Source organism: Pithys albifrons, chromosome 7, assembly GCF_047495875.1.
Source record: "Pithys albifrons albifrons isolate INPA30051 chromosome 7, PitAlb_v1, whole genome shotgun sequence".
NCBI classification, from domain to species: Eukaryota; Metazoa; Chordata; class Aves; order Passeriformes; family Thamnophilidae; genus Pithys; species Pithys albifrons.
The window spans coordinates 46,506,361-46,526,813 of record NC_092464.1 but is presented as its reverse complement, the minus strand read 5'-3'; the positions used below and the strand labels follow the sequence as shown (position 1 = coordinate 46,526,813).

General features: G+C 43.4%; 1 protein-coding gene across 1 annotated transcript; it reads right to left on the bottom strand.

The window, feature by feature from the left end:
* Positions 1 to 873: 873 nt before the first annotated feature.
* FKBP9 (FKBP prolyl isomerase 9) lies at positions 874 to 19,700 on the bottom strand. Its single transcript, XM_071561385.1, has 10 exons — positions 19,298 to 19,700; positions 15,350 to 15,495; positions 14,140 to 14,329; positions 13,321 to 13,466; positions 11,083 to 11,272; positions 8,917 to 9,062; positions 7,193 to 7,379; positions 5,340 to 5,485; positions 3,703 to 3,866; positions 874 to 2,473 (listed from the first exon to the last, which is right to left on the bottom strand). Exons 1-10 carry the CDS (start codon positions 19,555 to 19,557, stop codon positions 2,291 to 2,293), a joined length of 1,758 nt encoding a protein of 585 aa, XP_071417486.1. The 5' UTR covers positions 19,558 to 19,700; the 3' UTR covers positions 874 to 2,290.
* Between the last annotated feature and the right edge of the window lie 753 nt (positions 19,701 to 20,453).

Below are 20,453 nucleotides of genomic sequence, written 5' to 3'. Positions count from 1 at the left end.
CCTTAAAGGAGAGGGAACATCCAGAAGACAGGCTTGGGTTTTGGGGGCATGTATGAGAACAGAGTTCAGGATAAGGAGCTGTTTCCACACTGGGAACTGCTTCTGGCAGCACTCAGGTCACAGCTTGCTTCATGCTCCTTCTCTCAGCTCTGTCAGGACGGGGAAGCAATGCTCCTGAACCACAGCAGGCAGTGAGCAACCTGCTTCCAAACACAACAAAAGGGAAGAATGTGTGCAACAGTCTTCAAGGAAGCTGCTTTCACAAGAGGGTGAGACTTCTGAGAAGCCATGCAGGACATAAACTTTATGATTCAAGTACCAGTCTCTGATACCCACTATTTTTACATCTGCTATAAAGGGCTGCTATTTATATCAAGCCCAAAACCAGGTCAGACTTGCAGCGTTTTACACGCAATACATGTGGGTTTGGAAGTACAGATAAAGTGAAAGCACCAAACCCCATGTACAAAACTCAGAAAGTTTGCTTTCACTAGCCTGGGGAATGAAATGCTGTTTTCTATGCAAGACAATTTCATTCAGTGAAAGACTTGGAGTCCCCATGACCCTCCCAACTATCACAGCCAATGGCAATATAGAATGGGTCATTTAGGGAATGCCTCCTAAAGCCAAAGAATTACTTCGTTTCACCTTTGAAGTATGAAAAAGAAAATTCTTTAATTGTGGTCTATTATTTTTATAATTTTGAATCAAATAAAGAATCCATAACCTTAGTTTAAAATATTTTTCCTGAAGAGTAATAGCAATATTGAACACATTCAGGATAAGCCTGCTGCATGCAAGAGAAGAGAGCTGCAGGAAGAGTATTTGCTTCCACTCAAGGTCCCAACCCACCAAAATGCCAGAAAGAAAAAGTAATAGTTGATTGACATTTTATTTAACAAAAAGATCAGTTATCCAACATTTAATGGCATCAAACTCAAAGAACACTTCACTTTCTGTAAGAACTGCTTTAAAAACCAATACAAAATGTTGTCATCCAACAGAAATACCATCCTTTAGAAGGAGCATCTCAGGGGGCTTCCCCCCATGGGTATAGACGAAGGAAAGCAAGAAACTAGACACAAAGCATATCCTGGAAACACAGCCCCTCTGCTGCCCCTCTGTGACAGTGTCTCGCTGTGTTTGTGCCCTTCACATGTGGTGTACTGAGGGACCTACAGGGCCCGCCAAACCCAGCTCTGTTCTGTGTGTTCGCACTCATCAGCTCTGCTTCCTTATCGAGCTAACGAGGGACATCTCCAGAGCTCACACAATCCAAACAGCACTCCCAGGGCTGACTCTGTGCTGAAGGAGAGGCCAGAACGTTTGCACACACCAACAGATGGGCCTGTTCCTTGATTCTATCACTGTCTGTCTGTTTGTTTGCCACTGCAGACTGCTCTGCTGCTTAAGCTCTAAGCACTCACTCCTTAGTCGGGCAATTCCCAAAATAGGAGACAGAAGCCTGACACAAAATCAACCATATTCAGTATTTATGACAGCATTTGGACCCCGTAATGCTAATATTTAATGTCTAACAAAACTATAAATAGGACTGCAGCTAGAAAGGTTTTGGAATCACTGATGGGAACACTGGCCAGCAAGAGCCAAGGTTATTAATTCAATGCAATACAGATGGTAGGAAACTTTTATTCTGTGAGGTAAAAACCCAGCACATATGCAGTATCAATTCTAGGCCTGTTGAATTTAATTCACAGCTTATGGAAATTTTGCAATGGCACAGCCATTGTTTGCACATTCTGCAATTTGCAAATCAGATTTTCTGCTGGCAAATATCCATGTGAGTTTGTTCAGTTACTGGAAAGAGTACTCACACCTCCTGAAGGGAACTGGGATCAACAGCTAGCAACTGTTACAGGTTATTTTCAAGGGAATATTTTGGTTCATTCTCCTGCACAAATATTTCTGATGCAGAAGGTCTTCTAAAACTCTTTTAAAAGCATTTGGTAAGTTTTCTCTCTACCATCCTTCAAAGTGACCGTGTGTTGTTCAGTGAGAACTTCTGATCTTTAGCACAGACACAGATCATGTGGTTCACAACACCACGTGTGCAGTAAGTACACTCTTCACCTGTCTATACATCCTACCTCGAGGCACTTCACACTTCTCAGACACATCTAACAATTCCAACTGAAAATCCCTTCCTATTTTAACAGCCTACCCACACAGGCAGACACAGGCTATCCTTCCAGAACCACGCTTGCCAAAACCCCTTCCAGTACATGTGTTCAAACAGTAGGTCAGCCCAGGACTCCTCTTTTTCTTATCTTTACAGTTCATCGTGTTCCTCTTTGGCCTCCTGATCCTTCAGCTTGAATTCTTCAGCAGTAACTTTACCATTTCCATCCCGGTCTTGATTGATGAACATGTTTTTAACAATCATCTCAAAATCAAAACCAGGAGCCAGTTTTCCTTTGCCAGAATCGACCTGAGCTTTGATGTACTCTGAAAACTAAGCAGAGGGAAAGGAGAAGAGCTCACAATGAAAAAGACATCTAAAACTGAAGAGTATTTACAGAAGTAGCATTTACTCATCATTGACTGTCCAGATTTTACTATTTATTTATTAGATGTACATAAAAGTACACTCTTACTACCCTATAAAGTTTACCACCTGAGGTGGACTAATTAGGACAGACACAGGAGGTTGACTCACTCTAGTGGGGGTAGTTTTGCCTAATGACAGACAAAGCTCACACTACAAAACAGACATCCACCTTCATTTTACAACAAGCCACACACAACAGAAAAAGAATGAAACATAGAAATGAGATTTAAAATATCAGGATACCACAAGATTTGCTAAAGTAGCTTCAGGCATTATGCCTTTTGCTTCACCTCTGTAGGGGAAGGTTTATAAGGTTAGTTTTCCCTAAACATCTTTCTCCTGGTATGTATGATGAAGCTATTAAAGGTGATTATACCACAGCTGACTGAAATCATACTACTGGCTTGCCAAAACCAGAAAGTCCATAGTCAAACACAGCTTTCCCAATTCCTGTTATCTCTAATGCTACTTGATAAATAAGTTTCAGCAATGAGAGCTACTGCTGACATTCATTTATACCTTTTAAGCCAAACTTCCTCTCATACATCCTTGACTTCTCCTGCCCACTAGGTGACCAGAAGGATGTGGACAGCAACAGCAACATCCTACCTCATTCTCTAAAACGGGAAAAGCTCTTTTCTTCTCTGCAAGAACAGAAGTGGAGGCAAAGATAAGAGAGATGACTGAGATGGAACTAGAACAAAGAGGTGGAAGACAGTGCCAGAAAATGGAAAAACAAGATTTTTATTTTACCCCATTAGCTTGTTAAAATCCTCAAAGGCATCTCATGCTGTTCCCCAGGGCCACAGCCTGCCCCTTGAGTGCTGCAGGCAGCTCCACTCCAGAGAGGAAAGACACAGAACGATAGAGAAAGGTGATAAAGAAGGCTCAGAATAGAAGAAAAAATAGAATGCCTGAGTTAAAACAAAAGGCAGAGGAAAACCTCATGGAGATTCATAGTAGCAGAGGTGGTGTGGCAAAGGCAAACAGCCCTCAGTGAGGGCACCCAATGACAAATTGTTCACTTAATACCATGTCAGAAGCAGAAGAGGATAAGAGGAGAAGGGAGAGACCCCACTGTTCAACATCTGCATTGATGGTAGTAGGCAGGTGTTCTCATTGTTTCAGCTTACCTCCTCCAAAAGAACCTCTCCATCACGATTCTGATCTATTTCTTCAAAAAGATTGGGAGAGACTTCCCCATTCCATACAAACATGTACCCTTCAGGCAAACCAGTCACCAGTTCCAGCAGTTCGATGTCAAAAACTAACACAGCACTCCCAGGCACTTCCCCTTCTGTCACAGAAAACATCAAAGAGGGGTATTTATCCTTACTTACATTAAAGGGCGTATTTCCTTTTAACCATAATTAAATTTTATCTTCCCACTCCAACAAGCATTTCTCTGCTGTGATCCTGAGCCCATTAAAATCTTTCTGTTCATTTCAGCAGAGGTGATCAAAACATAAAGGGAGTTTTCATAATAAAACTGCATCCATTCTTTCACTTATAAAACTCAAACTGTGGGAATAAATCCATTTTTCTTTATCTAGCAGACACACTGTGTACTCCTGTGAGATTCAATAGTGTTGCAACATCTTGGGATGTTACCTCAATGCAGCCATGGAAGGAGTTTAATTTACCCTTGAAAAAGAGAAGCCAAGGCCACTTCTAATCTTCTGTTTGCAAGAGACTGCAAACAAGCAATCTCTCAGAGACACAGGTATATACCAAAACACTCATGCAATGTTTCAGACCATGTGTATCAAATGTAACTTAACACAGCAGACTTTTTATGTTATGAGGAAATTTTCAATGTATTATATGTAACTATGCCATTTTATACAATAGATATAATCATGTATAAAATGTTGTATATATAATATTCCTAATTCTTCATGGAAGACAGGTACAAGTGGAAATGCATTCTTATCTCTTAAGACAAACTAATTCTCCATTAAGCATGGCACATGATGCCTTACAGTCCTTATAAACTACAAACTGTTCTGTAACTATTAGAAGAACAATGCCACTTATGCAAGTGTTTCCATACACATCACTATTTGTTGATCTTGGTGATCAACTCTTAAGAGTCCTTTTCCTCAAGCCTTTTAACTTGGAAGACCAGTAACAACCACACACAGTGGGACATGAAAGTTCTTGTCACTTCAATACTGTTCTTTGCATTACCACTGTCCCTGTCATTAAAAACTGACAAGTCTCAATGCTCTAAAGCTTTCTTAAAATGCATTGGTGTTGGGGTTTCAACAGCACCAATCCACTGTTTCACATCTTGCATTCAGTTCAGGTAGTTTCTGAATGCTGAGTTTCCTCTGAATTTCCTAACATGTTAGTGCTGACCAGTCCCCTTCGGTTTTGTGTCCTGAATAACACGTGGTACGTCCAAATGTGAGCGCCCACCTGCCTGTCATGGAGAACATTGTTTCCCTCCCTCTGCACACCAGACTGCCTGGACCTTTCTGTTCTGACAAAGCAACATCCCTGGGGGCGTGTTCCCTTTTGTACTGCGGTTGTCCTTCTACTGACCACAGGAACAGTGTCACTTCAAATGCAACACAGACATTATGTTCATTCCATTGGGGAATGGGACAGGGGGGAGTGTCTAAAACATTGAAATAAAAAATCTCTAAAAAAATCCCATTCAAGCAGCTAGGACACACTCACCTTAGGACCTGGAAGATATGAAGTAACAAAACATGCACACTTGTGTTTCATTCACTCAAGGGATGCCAAGTGGATGTGCACTTACCAACTCCATCCTCTCCATAACCAAGATGAGGTGGAATAACGACGGTCCGTCGTTCCCCCACGCACATGTCTTGAAGGCCCATGTCCATCCCCAGCACCACCTGTCCAGATCCCAGAACTATGTTGTAGGTCTTGCCAAGGCTGTGTCTAGAGAGGAAGGGAAGAAAAATGAAAAAACACCCTCAACATGTAATACAGAATTTCTGTTGCTCAAAGTACCACAAAAATTTCCAATTAGTTTCCTGTCATTGACACAAATTAACTTCATGCCAAATACTCTGGTCTAGCAAACAGTTACCTGGTGTTGTTCTCAAGTTACAGCCAGCACCAAACAGACATATGCCTGCTGCTGACATGTCCTCTGGCACTAAAATTATAGGCTTCTTTAATGAAATCCAATTAAAATCCTTAAGCGTGCCAATTACACCCCCAAGGCCTTTTATCTCCAAGCAAGGGATTTTGCCTTTCATGTATTTTTAACTACTGCAGCTGGACTTTTCAGCAGATGTCAAAATTCCACATGTACTTTTGTTCCAGAACTACCAACCTATAGGGGTCTGAGTGCATTCCCATAAATCAGCCATCCCTTTAGTGAAATCAGTCACTACAGTCTAGTAGTTACTTGACCACAACAGCCTGGAAGGATACTACTATTGCTGCTATTTATCCATACTAAGTTTTGAATCATACCTTGCTGCATGTGGATCACTTCTACAATTAGAAATTATCACAAATTAAAAGCCCAGAAGTGAAAAACCTGTTGTGATTCTAAAAGCAGAGTGTGCAGCATTAAGACTCGTTACTCTGCTGGTCTCCTTTCTTTGGTTATTTGTGCCTCTGCAGGACATGGTTGTACAACAGACTATTATTTGGAAAGAAAACAATTCAGTGGTGATGAGGTCAGCCTTAAAATTAGGAGCACATGACTTATGATCTTTGAGTCTCTGTAATTTGCTTTGAATGAGACAGTCTCGATGTCCCTTGGTTCCTGCTGCAAAATGAGAACTGAGCTTTCCTGCCACATAAAAGGGGTTTTGAATCCAAACATGTTACTTGTATACATACTTGACTAGAGCAGCACACCACGTGCTCCAACCTAAGGCAGCTTTTCAGCTCTGCAAGCTGTTGTGTACACTGTGAAACCTATGAGCTGCTTCCTATGTTAATTATAACCTGGTTAAAAGCAGCTTTTCCCAGCTTCCCTTCAAAAAAATAAAGTATTATTCAGATGACTTGCACCATCCAAAAGAGAAAATAAAGAAGAACTAGCAGAACTATTCTTGTAGCTGCAGCAAACAGCGTGACAGGCTCACTTTAGTTCTACAGAACTAGCACCCATGTGTGGTACAGGCATGACAAGTGAACATCTACCACACACAAGGTATCTTTAACAAGATCACACCAAGCAGCCCGACCAGACCTCTCTCAGGAGCACTGAACCAGAAGAGTGAAAATCCTATCCAAAAAACTGAATAAACTTGGACAGCTCATTCATGACAAGTCCTGTGTTGTCTTGGCATGACTGGCCCAGACACCTGAATTGGCCCTTTTAAACAGAATGCCATGCAGACAAACTGTTTCATCACTCCACACATACTGTTTATGTTCTTCTACAACACACTCCCACATCCTTTTTGTTCCCAGTTCTCTCATTATGCTATGACAGACTGTCTTTTTCTTTTCCCCCTCTTACATATCTTAGGCAGGCAGACATAAAAAGAAAAATACATTCTAAGTAAGTACTCAATTTTTTCTAAAAATGTCTTACTCCCTGCCAGCTTGCTTTGCAGGCAATTCATTCTGCTTTCACAACGGCTGGGAATATTTTCCTTATCAGATCATTCAAATACTTACGTGGAGTCTAGCAAAGTACCATCCAGGAGCGAGGCATTGTAGTGGTATTTCAAGTAATCTCCCTTCTTACTCAGAACGGTGCAGTTGGAAGGTTTGTAGTTGACAGTAATGCTGACCGAATCTGAGGGGTTGTGGAAGTCAACCACGTGGATGTCAAAGACCAGCACTGCAGACCCTGGAATATTTCCTAAATAGGAAGTAAATTAGGTAAACAGAGAAAGAAATGGTACCCAAACGGGCTTATGATGACCAGGTACTGCACCCTGTAAGAATACATATTCCTGCTGTGCCTGCTACTGAGTCATTCTGCTCTTCTCACTCAGAATTAAAGGATGCAACAGGTGCAAGCTGCATCCAGTGTAGGAAAGAGAACCAATGGGAAAGCACTAAACACACACTTCAAAGTCCATCAGTGAAGGAAAAAATTTTCATTATTCTGAAATTGAAAGTTATGCAGAAATGCAGCAACAACCATGTTGTGACCATTCTAAATAACTCATCTATATTTCCCCTACAATTCCATATTGATCATGAAAATTCTCATAGAACTCTTCATGCTCCAAATAATGGCACTAGGTTTAAAAGGTTACAATTCCTTAAAGTGTCCTGATAGCAGGCAACTTCTTCGTCCCCTTCCCATGATTGGTGTTTGTTGGTAAAGGAGTCTAACTCCCAAATCAACAGCACAGAATTTGCACTTCCAGAAGAAAGGTCTTTTTTCTAAATCATTTATCCAAATAACATCCCAGAAGGCACCTTTTGAAATACCAGCCACAACCGTGATTGGCTAGAAGGGTAATCACATTCAACCCCTGACAGCAATCCCTTTAGGTACCAATGAGTGTTCCCAAAGGAATGTTAATTGCATGTTACACATACACGGATACTTTGCTGTTACAGGCATCCACCATTTACAGAGGCGCCTTAGAAATTCCACAAAACCCGTGGCTGTGGAAGGAATGTGGAAGAAAACTTATCACAAGGAACTCCTTCAGCATCCAGAGCTTAGACACACAGGAAGGAAGATCTCACCCACACAGGAAGAAGATCTCACCCTGCAGAGCTCCTGGCATCCAAGTACCAGTCTGCCTGAGACACTAATTATCCAAACAAATTCAGGTCAGCAAGTGTGTGTGTGGCTCGGCTTCGCAAACGAAGATTTGGGAAGGGCTGTCCCCCCACGTGGGTGTGCCCTTCCAGTCTGCACGGTGGATGTTTCAGGTCAGGCTCAGCGTGCACAGAACTGGCCCCACCATTTAAGTCCTGAGGTTCATCTGCCATGGCCGAGCGAGCTTGGATGGTGACAGTGAAGTCCTCAGGACTAGAACCTACAGCACCCAGCATTTCCCAGGAGGTCTCCCATCCAAGTACTAATCCGGGGCTGACCCTGCTCAGCTTCTGAGATATGATGGGATCGGATGTCAGGGAGGCATTTAACTGCCAGGTCAGCAAGTATCAGTCTGCCAGAAACACCAATTACCTAAATGAGTTCAGGTTACCAATTACATGTGAGATTGTTCTGTATTCTTACTGTCCTACCTATTTATCTAAATAAAATAACTCTGCAAATTCTGGGTGTGGTCTTGTCAGTTTTATGTCCACAAAATAATGAACTAACTCATAAATTTTTTAAATGTCAGAAAAATGAAAATACACACAGATGGACTAAACAATAAAGGAAACCTCATTAACTATGGAAGACTCGAATGTAAATTCAAGCTCACCTCTTCCTTCTTCTCCATATCCAAGATGAGGGGGGATTATTATCCTTCTTTTTTCACCAGTGCACACACCGAGCAAACCTTCATCCATTCCAGCAATGACATAACCTTTCCCAACATAGGTGTCATACGTATGGTTCCGTGAGTAACTGTGGGAAATAGGTGCATTTTAGCAGGGTCAGGTGTACTCAGGAAAACATAGAAGCTTGCAATAGCTCTGCAACACAATTCTTAAACCAGTTAAGATCAAACACACAGTCATCAACCAGCACCAGGGAGAAACAAAGCAATCAGCACATTCCATGAATCCAGGCCACCAGGTTTCATCAGTTCAGTGACATGTGTCACTTATTATTCAGTAGTAGGACCCTGGCTAGCAAGTTTACAAACTCATTTCTACTACTTCTTGAAAGAAAAATCACATTTATAAGCAGAAAAGAGGTTTTGACAAGTAATTGAGAAAAATTGGTTGTATCCTTTAAAATTTCCTCTGACACTACTTTAATATGTGCTTATCAACTAGATACAGTTGGCATCATTCATTTACATGAGACACCCTTCAAACTACCTCATTTTGCAACCACAGCTATGTGGTTCAACTACTAACAGGGAGCAGGTGGGATAAATAGATTCTTCTGGGATGCACAATATTGAAATGAGTCTTGACAACAAATGGTATCAACATTATCCCTCCCTTCCAAACCATGTCAACCACTTTTACGTAGGTTGAAGGCCCTGCTTCAACCCCTAATGACAGAATGAAACAAGGCTACAACAACTGATGTGTGTTACAAGGACATGACTGCCTTTTGCCTTTCTTCAAAGCATGTTACATGAAGGCACAGCCCAAGGAAGAGAAGGCAGAAAGGTTTCAATTCATCTTCATGAGGTAGCTCTGGGAAAGAACAAGACCAGTACAAGACGTAATCCAGAGGTTTATTCAACTGTTCTAAGTCCAGACAGCCCTGGCTGAGCTGCCCAGGGGCAGTTCTGCAGCTGAATATTTCAGAGTAAAAAAAACAAAGGAAAATATTATTAGAGCTCTCGACCCCAGCCATTTGCAGTGCTTTTGGCACATTCCCTTTACAAGTAAGAAATTTTCTCCTGGATAACTAACTCCAGGGTTTCCAGTAACTATTGTTAGCTGCTCTATTTCTTCTTTGAATTCTGCAGAAGGTGGGGATATGATGCTCTAATGAATATGCCCTCTAACAAGTGTCAGTACTGCAGAATGATGAAGAAGCTGCTGTCTCCAAAGTATTTATTACTATTTATTGTCAACAATCACAATACAAATAATACAGCTATTTTCAAAAATTGTTTAATTACTACAGACAATATTCACTTACATCTGAACAAAGAAAGATTCTGGGTAGGTGCACTGTAGATAAGATTTAAGTTCTTAACTTACAAGCTTTCATAAGCTGTAAATCAAGGTCTACTGTGATGGTTGCTCTACACATTCTTCCATGAGTTTATTTCATAAAACATTTACATTGGCTCATTTTCATTTCCTTTTAGCTACTTATGTCAGCTGTTCTGAAAGCTGGAGTGTGATAGTAAAGCACTGTTCAATGAAGAGCAAACAAAAGTGACAGAAAGCTACAAGGGTATATTCATTCTATGGTTCTGTACACAAGGCTCATGTGCCCAGACAGCTTTGAATTTACTGTGAAAGTAATCCCTCTTTCTTTATCACAGAAACCCCACTGCTGAATTCTGAGACTGTAATTCTGTCTCAAAAGACATCAGCCTTCAAAGAATAAACAGTTTTCAAGTACAAATATTATTAACCTCAAACTAGACACTGACTCACAATTCCCAGGACATAAAATGGGAATCATATTTATTTCCTCTGCCTTCAGTGGTATTATCTGTTTAGCAGATAAACTGTGGGGCTGAATCTTCAGGCTCATGTGCCCAAAGTGCTCATGGCTTCGCTGGGTGAGTCACCGCCCCTAGATGGCGTCTGTGACATTGTCACAGCACAAAAGAGCTCTTTTCCCTCCCATGGAGAAAAGTTTCCTGTGAGTTTTTTAAGAAGACTCCAAGTCCACCCCAAATTTTCAAAAAGGAAGGAAAAGCAAATAATTGTACTTGGGCATATTATGGACAAGACAGAGGAGTCACGCTGGAAATGCAACCTGTAGAGCTGAATGGTTTGGTTACCTGGAATCAAATAATGTGCCATCCAAAAGTGTGCCGTTGTAATGGTATCGGAGGAAGTCTCCTGTCTGGCTCCTCCGCTCGCAGGATTCAGGCACAAGCTGGTTCTCAATGACAATACCATCCTTGGGGTTGTGGAGATCCAGCAAAACCACATCAAAGACGAGGGAAGCTTGGCCAGGGATCTCCTTACCTACATAAGTGTTAGGGCAGAAAAATTGGTAAGGAACAGCAGGTGTTCTAGCAGAATTTTAAACACGTTTGTTCAAGAAAAGTAACCTACTGCCAAATATCAACCACGTCCCCTCCCAAAATAAATTAGAATCACAGAATCACAGAGTATCCTGATTTGGAAGGGACCCACTAGAACCATCAAAGTCCAGCTCCTGGCCCTGCACAGGGCACCCCAAGAGACACACCATGTGCCTGACAGCACTGCTCAAATGCTTCTTGAACTCTGCCAGGCTTGGTGCTGCCACCACTTCCTTGGGGAGCCTGTCCCAGTGCCCACCCACCTGCTGGGTGAAGAAACTCTTCCTAATATCCAATCTAAACCTTCTCTTGGACACAACTTCTGATCACTCCCTCAGGTCCTGTCACTGGTCACCACAGAGAAGAGACCAATTCCTGCCCCTCTTCTTCCCCTCACAGGGAGGTTGTAGCTGCAATGAGGTCCCCCCTCAGTCTTCTCTTCTCCATCTGAACAGACCAAGTGCCCTCAGCTGCTCCTCACATGCTTCCCCTCAAGGCCTCTCACCATCTTCATTGTCCTCCTTTGGACACTCTCTAACAGCTTTATGTCTTTCTTATATTGCAGTGCCCAAAACTGCCCACACTATTCCAGGTGAGGCCGCCCCAGAGCAGAGCAGAGCAGGACAATTCCCTCACTCACTCAGTTGGCGATGCTGTGCCTGATGCCCCCGAAGACAGGGTTGGCCCTCCTGGCTGCCCGGGACACTGCTGACTCACATTCAACTTGCCATCCACCAGGACTCCCAGGTCCCTTTTTGCTCTCCAGCATCTTGTTCCCCAGTCTGTCTGTACAGCCAGGGCTGTCTCACCCCAGGTGCAGGGTCCGGTTTGTTTAAATTCATACGGTTGGTGACTGCCCAGCCCTCTAATTTGTCGAGGTCTCCCTGCAAATTTGCTTCCTGTCAGTCATTTTTTGTTTCAGTGGGTTTTTCACTCAATTCTCCACCTCAGTAATTTCATTGTGTTCCTACTGTGATGGCACTGCCTCCCTGAAAACAGCTGCCTCTTCAGCAACACCCATCTTAGTCAACACACACCAGCTCCATCCCAGCCGCATGGTTTGGTGTCCCAGTATTCCAACATGCTTCATGGAATTGCATAAAATAACCATTAGAATACAAATCTGGTACATCTGCTCCTCCCATCCTGTTAATATCAAAACAGGAGACCACATGGTGGAAGTTGAAGAAGGACAAACTGAGTATCTCAGTGAAAAACTACTCCCTCATCACTGTATAAATCACAGTGTGGGTTGCCTGGACTGAGAACACTGAGTTCAAGACCTCAGCAAAATTTTGAAACATAACTTCAGGAAGTTTTGTTATCCACGGAGACAGCTATCACAGTTAATGATAATGAAGACCTGAAAGGGGTATGAAACCTTATACATCACAGGCACATCCTTAAACATCAGAGCAAGAAATAATACAAGGAAGAGTCACAAACTAAACTTAACTGCCCCCTCTCATTTAGCACAGGGACCTCTCTGTATGATCTGCAGGCTGCATTCTTAGACAACAATTAATCCATCTTGTCATTATCACTAGGGTGTAGATTGCCAAAAAAAAAAAATTAAAAATACTTTTTTTTCTTTTTTTTTTTTTCCCCAAAAAAGTTTGCTGCTTTCTGTGGCAGTCATCAGAAGAACTATGCAGTCACCTGTCTTTAAGTTTTTGGCTACACTAGGTATCAATCACAGATTATAACCCCTGATTGAAATACAATTTCAGTACCTAAATACTACAATTTCATCAACAATATGCCTGTTAAGCAATTTACTATTCAGTTTTTTTAAAAACTGTACTTTCTAATCAATTCCATCCTGTGCATAATACATTCTGAACCTCTCTTTCCATCACTTTGTTCTGTCTGTCTGGACAGGGTGAAAATGCTGCCCATGAATTTAAAATACAGAAAGCCAAGTTTGTTTTAAAATATGGCTGAATTGGACTGAAAAAAAAAAGGAATAACTAAAGGAGTAACTTTTACCATCTCCTTCTTCTCCATATGCCAGGAAAGGTGGTATTGTGATAATGCGCTTCTCTCCGACGCACATTCCCAAGAGCCCCTGGTCCATGCCAGGAATCAGCCATCCAATTCCCACATAGGTATCATAAGTTCGCATCCGATTGTGGCTAAAAATGAGGGGGGAAAAGCCCCACAAGCAAATGTCAGACAGCCACGGGAAAGAACAATAGAAATCAATCTTGAAATCCACATACTATGCACAATGTAACTCACAACTTTTTCTACTCCAAAAGTGTTGGTCCTTCCTTTACCAAGGGCTGGCTGGGTTGAGTTTTCCAGAGTGCTTAGCTATGCCAGGAACCTATCAGGGGCTTTGAGAAGTGGCCCACAAACACAATGGCAGCTGTTATTAAAGCACCATTTTCCACTGAGCTCTAATGAAGTACACATGGTGTATACTTAAAATCTCAGTATGAAAGTGTTAGTAGCTGCATTTCATTACAAACCCTGTTTATAAACCTTCTATCTAACCTGAATAGCTGTGCTGCAGTGGTTAGAGAGACTTTTAATGGATTGCAATATAAATACAAGGAATGGACTTTAAAATCTAAAAAAAAGAACCCAGGTTGGTTATGCCCATGTAGAAATAACATACAGTTTTATTGGTTTGAGTCAGTACTGCTATCCTATAATCCCTGAATAAATTAGTAACACACGATGCAAGCTTTCATTTCCTGTGTTTCTGGGCAATTAGCTTTGATTGTTACACCAGTGAAAGGAGAGCAAATGATGGTGAGATACCTATTAACACACACAAACACACACAATCCAGCTGCATACCTGGAATCAAACAGGGTACCATCCAAGAATGTTCCGTTGTAATGGTACCGTACAAAGTCAGACACCTGGACTGTCCGAGGACACTTCTCAGGTTTGAAGTAAGTCTGAACCTGCACTTGGTCCTCTGAGTTCCAAAGATCTATCAGGAGCACGTCAAAATGGAGCACAGCATTGGGGGGTATCACACCAGCTGCAAATCCAAAACAACACACACAGCTTTATTTCCCTTTACATACAGAGCATCACTGAAAAGGAACCAACCCGTGCATACCCTAAAAAAAATGCATAATGCATACCTTATTTCTTTTTATGCTTATAACTCCCAGGCCTCTTGCCACTACTGCAGATATTTAAGGGGGGAAATCCATCAAGATGAACTGTTATCAAAGTTGTCCCTCAGGCAAACCGATCATGAGTTAGCATCTGTTGCCTCTCTGAGGCTGAACAAAGCTCCTTTTGGCACTGACAAAATCTTATGCAGCTCTGCAGTGCCAAACCACAATAAGTATTTAACAGCAAGGGAGAGGGCAGTCCCATGGTGTAATGGAGAGCACTCTGGACTCTGAATCCCAAGGACCTGAGTTCGAGTCTCAGTGGGACCGTCCCCTGGCAGTTAAAGCCTCCCTGCCATCCCATCCCGTTAGATCTCGGATGCTCAGCAGGGTCAGCCCCAGTTAGTACCAGAGGCTGTGACAGTCCCGAGGACTTCACTGGCACTGTCCAAGCTCACTCGGCCGTGGCAAATGGACCTTGGGACTTAAACAGTGGGGCCAGTTCTGTGCACGCTGTGCCTGACCTAAAAAATCCACTGCACAGGCTGGAAGGGCACGTGGAGAGAGCCCTGCCCAAATCTGCATCCTCAAAGTCTGGTCGGATAGATGGATGGATAGATAGATAGATAGATAGATAGATAGATAGATAGATAGATAGATAGATAGATAGATAGATAGACATAAATAGTGAACTTTAGTAGGAAGGTTCGTTTGCTGCACATCCTCTACAGCCAATAGCTCTTTCTTCAGCATGCAGAGGGTGTCTGCAGAAATTAGCTAGAAATTATAGCCTTAACACACACCTCTGAAGAACAGGGGAGAACCTCTCCAAAATTCAGTATTTGAAATTTCTACTCTTCTCTTCTGTGGCTCCACTTCCCACCTGCCCTGCAGAATGACTGCACACCCAGCTATTCCCAGCCTGCTGCTGTACTTACGGACGCCTTCGCTTCCGTAGGCGAGCTTAGGGGGGATTCTCACGAACCGCCGCTCGTTCACACACATGCCCACCAGAGCTTTGTCCATCCCAGCAATAAGTTGACCTTTGCCCACAAACACGTTGAATGTGGATCCTCTGTCATAGCTGAAGGGGGAAAAGTAGGCAAAAATGTTAGTGGTTCATTTACCCCCCATTCCACTTTCTTTTCTTTGAGAGAGAGTTTAACTGTACCTTGTCTCCCTCTTGCCTTGTCAGCATAATTTTATTGCAAGACAGCTGCCAAGGAAAGAGGCAAATCCAAGTGTTCCTGAGACTTCAGCCCAGTTCTCCCTCTGTTCACTGTTCATTGTCTATCTAAAATATATCCTAGCAGTGTGCAAAGTGTACTGCATGCACCTGAAGCCCCTAACTACAAACAGCTCATTTACACACATTTTAAGCAGCCCTGGAAAATTAAGGAAGAAAAGGAAAAACTGAGCGCTATTATCAGATATGAAAGGATGTCTGTTCCCCCAGTATGATCTCAGCATATTGATTTTGGTGAGTAACATCACAAAAATATTACAAGAGACTGATAAGCTTTATGATGTGAGACATCACAGTTGGGGAATCTGTGGGAAAAGAGGAAAAGGAAAAGATGCCTTTTCAAGTAACAGCTGCAAGGTTTGCCAACTGGCTATTTGTTTATTTTCTCCTCCACATTCACAGCTCTCATTTGAAGTACAGAGACACGTTTTAAACAGCACATTTGCCAAATCCAGAAACAAGAGAAGCTAGCTTAATGATTCTCCTCTGTGATAATAGATAAACATTTGAAAGGTAAAAGAAATTATACTTAAATGATTTACAGTTTCCCAGAGAGGACAGAGAACAGCAGTGTTACCATGGAAGAACACCAACATCAGCTTACGTGGTTACTTTGACCACCTAAAATCTGCACAAGGACCCCACTTTGCTATGCCTGAATTACTGTTGTTATTTAGATTTTTGAAGAGATGTATAAACACAGGGCAGGAAGCATTTCAAAAGCTTCATGTCTACTTTTAAGCTTTTACTGCTTTCATTTGCTTCAATTCCTTTCATAATTTCAAGAATTTCTTTTCTTTTTCCTTTAGATAAAAATCAGACCTAAGAGGAAAAAAAAGGTTAAAAAAACAAGCTTGTGCCTCTTTGCCTGCTAAAATATTTTGGAGAGCAGCCAGTAGCCAGATATCACTAGGGAAATGATGTCAAACTTTCCTTCAAAGACTGTACACATCACTTCCACAACACACCGAGCCTCCTAACAGTCCCAGAGCCTTAAATCTCTCAAACATTTTACTGAGCAATCTCTCTGTATGTTCCACCTTTTCTGTCTTTTGGCAAACATTTCCACTGAAATAGACAGCTCTCTTTACTGAGCATTCACTTTCGCTTCCTCAAATATTCCCATTTCCAGGAAAGGATGGAAAAGATTTAAATTAGCTCCTGACAAATTCTATGATACACATAAAACCATAATTAAGAAGTTAGGATGAGTTACATAATAGGTTCTAAGAAACTCCCCAAAATGGTATTCTGTAATATCTAGTGGCAATTAACAAAGTTTAGCAATCCATCTGGGATGAACCTAGAACAGAAGAGCTTTCTTCTTAATAGAAATAAATGTACAATTAGGAAAACATTTATGCTAAGCAGAGAACTGAACAAAGCAGTGATCAGACCATGCAGCCTTGCAGGACTGACTTTGCAGATTCCTTAAAACGGAACAAAATTCAATTCTCTTACTGGAAATTACCAAATTAATAGCAGATGACCAGGCAATTAAATTCAGGCTTTAAAACACAAAGCATTGTATGGCCATGGAAATAAAAATGTAAATGCTGATGGGAAAGAAAAATAATAAACAGGCATATTAGTTCATTTATCTGACACAGTCATGATTACTAAGACTTTGTCAGCCTTTTAACATGAAGAGCAGTTTTATTTGGAAACACAGAAGAATAATTTTAAAACTCATGAACATTTTCAACAGCTGAAGAACAAACAAAGTAAAACTGCCCTTAGTTCAACAACTGAAGTATTTTCTAGACTGATTGTATAGTAGTTTGATTAAACTGCTGCTGGTAAGCTTGTTCATAAACTTAAAAAAAGCAAACAAACAAAAAAAGAAAGGCAGAAAAATGGGCTAATAGGCTACTTTTTTTTTGTATAAACTGACTGAATCTCTTTAACTTGTATACAGGGAACAGGCTAATTTTTGTATAAATTGACTGAATTTCTTTACCTTGTATGCAGGGAACACTAAAGATTTTACAACAAACACTTAAAAATATTTCTTCCATTAACCTACATAACATGAAATCCTCCTACTTTTCCACTGTCTTAACAAGATAAACCACTGTCATCACTCTTAAAAGAGACCATAGTGAATGAATAATTAAAGTGTACATCAACATGAGCTGCCATCTAGAAAAAAAATCCTATGCTGAACAAACCTGACATTTTGCACCCTTTTGAAACGAAGGTGGACATAAAAATATTCAAGTTTGATAGGCTATCATCATTACTACTTATTGACTGATATTTAGAGGACCCAAAGAGATAAATACTGTACAGTTCTGCACAGCCTGTTACTGCCCCAAATAATTCAGAACCAAATGACAAGGAACTTGGAACCAAAACGAGAGGCAGCCCCGGGTGCTTTGCCTCAATGCACAAGTTTGCTGGTAGAACTCAGTGTCAGCAAGCCTCGGTGCACATCTGTAGCAATCAGAAACACACTGCTGAACACGTGGCCGATTTTCCAGTTGTCACATACTTGTAAAATGAGCCACGAGGATGCTGCCTTTGTGTGTCCTCACACTGCAGCTGAGATTTATGTTCCAAGCCTGTCAGTTGCCAATTCACTGTCCTTGCTGTGCCTTTTCACTGAGACTGCACCAACACCAGCTAAACCACCAGCTCCTGCATCCCACATTTTCTCTGGAGAAGTGCAGGTAAAATGGCACTACTGGCGTACTAAACACGGTCAGCTCCAGAGGAAGAGCTTTACTTTGAAGGACAGTTATTTTCCTAAGGCTATAGATTTTCCTTGAAGCACAAGGCAGATTACCAGGATTACTGAAAATACATTTTGCTTTATCTTTCTGAGTATTACTTTGATCAGTGGCAATGAATGAAACAAGAAAAAACAAATAAGCTGTCAGCAGCATCAGCATCCTTCACAATCTCCTGATCCCACTATTTATGCTTCCTGATGCTAAAATAACAGCAGCAAAGCGGCCAGGCACTTCACTGCACATAGGTCACGTTTACTCAAGGGGAACTTCTCCAAAAAATTCTATATAAGTACAGCCTGGTAATTCTTACATTTCTGGCAAGGATAATGATTCAAAACCACTTGTGTTCGAGTAGGTTTGAGCCTAGAGAAGACATAGGAAATGTACATAAAGAAAAGGGCAGGAAATCACTGTGAGAGACTGCGACACCACACACCCTCCTGTTTACCGGGCTAAGGCTGTCGGAATAACCCTACGGTCTTCTCGCTTGGACCAGAAAGCTCCCACCCAATGCCTTGGAGAAGCAGCTGAAGACCGTGATGGGGATCAAACTACTGCGAACTGGACCGAGCCACAGCAGCGGACTTGCCCGCACTCCCCAGCAGTCACAGCCCAGCCCAGCTCTGCCCTTTCGTGTTCCAAAGACATCTTCCCATGGTGATCTGTACGTGTTCCCTTCCCGCTCATACAACACTGCCCACCTGCTTCCAACCGGCCTCACCGGCAGGGCCGGCGGGACACAGCTGGGAAAGCAGCGGGATACAGCTGGGAAAGCAGCGGGACCCGAACGGAACCTCAGCCGCTGCCTCCACCCAGCGCCACAACCCCTGCACATCCGCAAAAAACACGCTGGTGGGAACAGGACCCCTCACTCCAACCCAGCCCCGCGGGGGCTCCTGCCAGACCTGGAGTCGAAGCGGGTGCCGTCGGGGAAGGCGCCCAGGTAGTGGTAGCGCACGAAGTCTCCGGGGCGCACGGCCCGGGGGCAGCTCTCGGGCACGAAGCGCCGCTCCACGCCGAGCTCGGCGCCGTCGGCGGAGGTGTCCGCGGCGGGCACTGGCGGCGCCTGGCAGGCCGCCCAGCTCTCCAGCAGCGCCGGCAGCAGCAGCAGCAGCAGCAGCGACCCGCAGCCGGGGCCCCGCCGCCGGGCCGCCCGCCCCGCCATGGAGCGCAGCGAGCGGGGCACCGCGGGGCGCGCTGGGCGGCGAGGGGAAGGGGAGAGGATGGAGGCGAGAGAGGGAGGGAGGGAAGAAAGGAAGGAACGCCGCCCGGCCCGCCCGCTCCTCCTCCCGCAAAGTTGCAAACGTGGATGAAGCGCTCCCACCGGGCCGGGGGAGGAGCAGCCACGGCGCCGACTGCCCCCGCCCGCCGCGGGGCCGCGCAGTCCGGAGCGCGGAGGGGCAGCGTCCGCATCGCCCTCCCCTCCTCCCCCCGTCCTCCCTTCCCCGTCCCCTTCCCTGTCCCGATCCCCTCCCCGGGCCGGCCGTGCCACGTGGCGCTACCCCCGTCGCCCCCGGGGACATCGCGGGACACCGACAGTCGTAAACACCCGCGGCCCCCGCCACGTCCCGCAGATCGCCCGCAGCTCTTGCGAGCGCTGCTGGACGCCGCAGCAGGGTTTTTTGTCACTCTGCTTACACACTTAGTCCGCGCACGACTTCGAATATTTGCAGGTTTAAAGTTTCAGCGCAAATGTTCTACTGTAGATCAAAACACAAAAAATACGAGATTGTGTTGGTAAACACTGCCTGACACACATCAGTGCTGTCACAGGGATTTGCAGGTCCCTGTCAGGGAAACTTTGCAAATGACACAAGGAAAAAAAATCACAGAATCACAGAATGGCTTGGATTTGAAGGGATCTTAAAAGTCATCTAGTTCAAACCCCTCTGGCAAGGACAAGGACACCTTCCACTCGACCAGCTTGCCCAAAGCCCCATCCAGCCTGGCCTTGAACACTGCCAGGAATGGGGCATCCACAATTTCTCTGGGCAACCTGTTCCAGTGCCTCACCACCCTCACAGTAAAGAATTTCTTCCTAATACCTAATCTAAACCTACT

Coding starts and splice junctions, on each gene's coding strand:
- FKBP9 (XM_071561385.1), bottom strand. CDS start 19,557: ATGGCGGGGCGGGCGGCCCGGCGGCGGGGCCCCGGCTGCGGGTCGCTG. Junction 9,063..11,082: donor GGCACATTATTTGATTCCAG/GTAACCAAACCA, acceptor TATTTCCCACAG/TTACTCACGGAACCATACGT. Junction 2,474..3,702: donor GAGAGGTTCTTTTGGAGGAG/GTAAGCTGAAAC, acceptor CCCTCTGCTTAG/TTTTCAGAGTACATCAAAGC.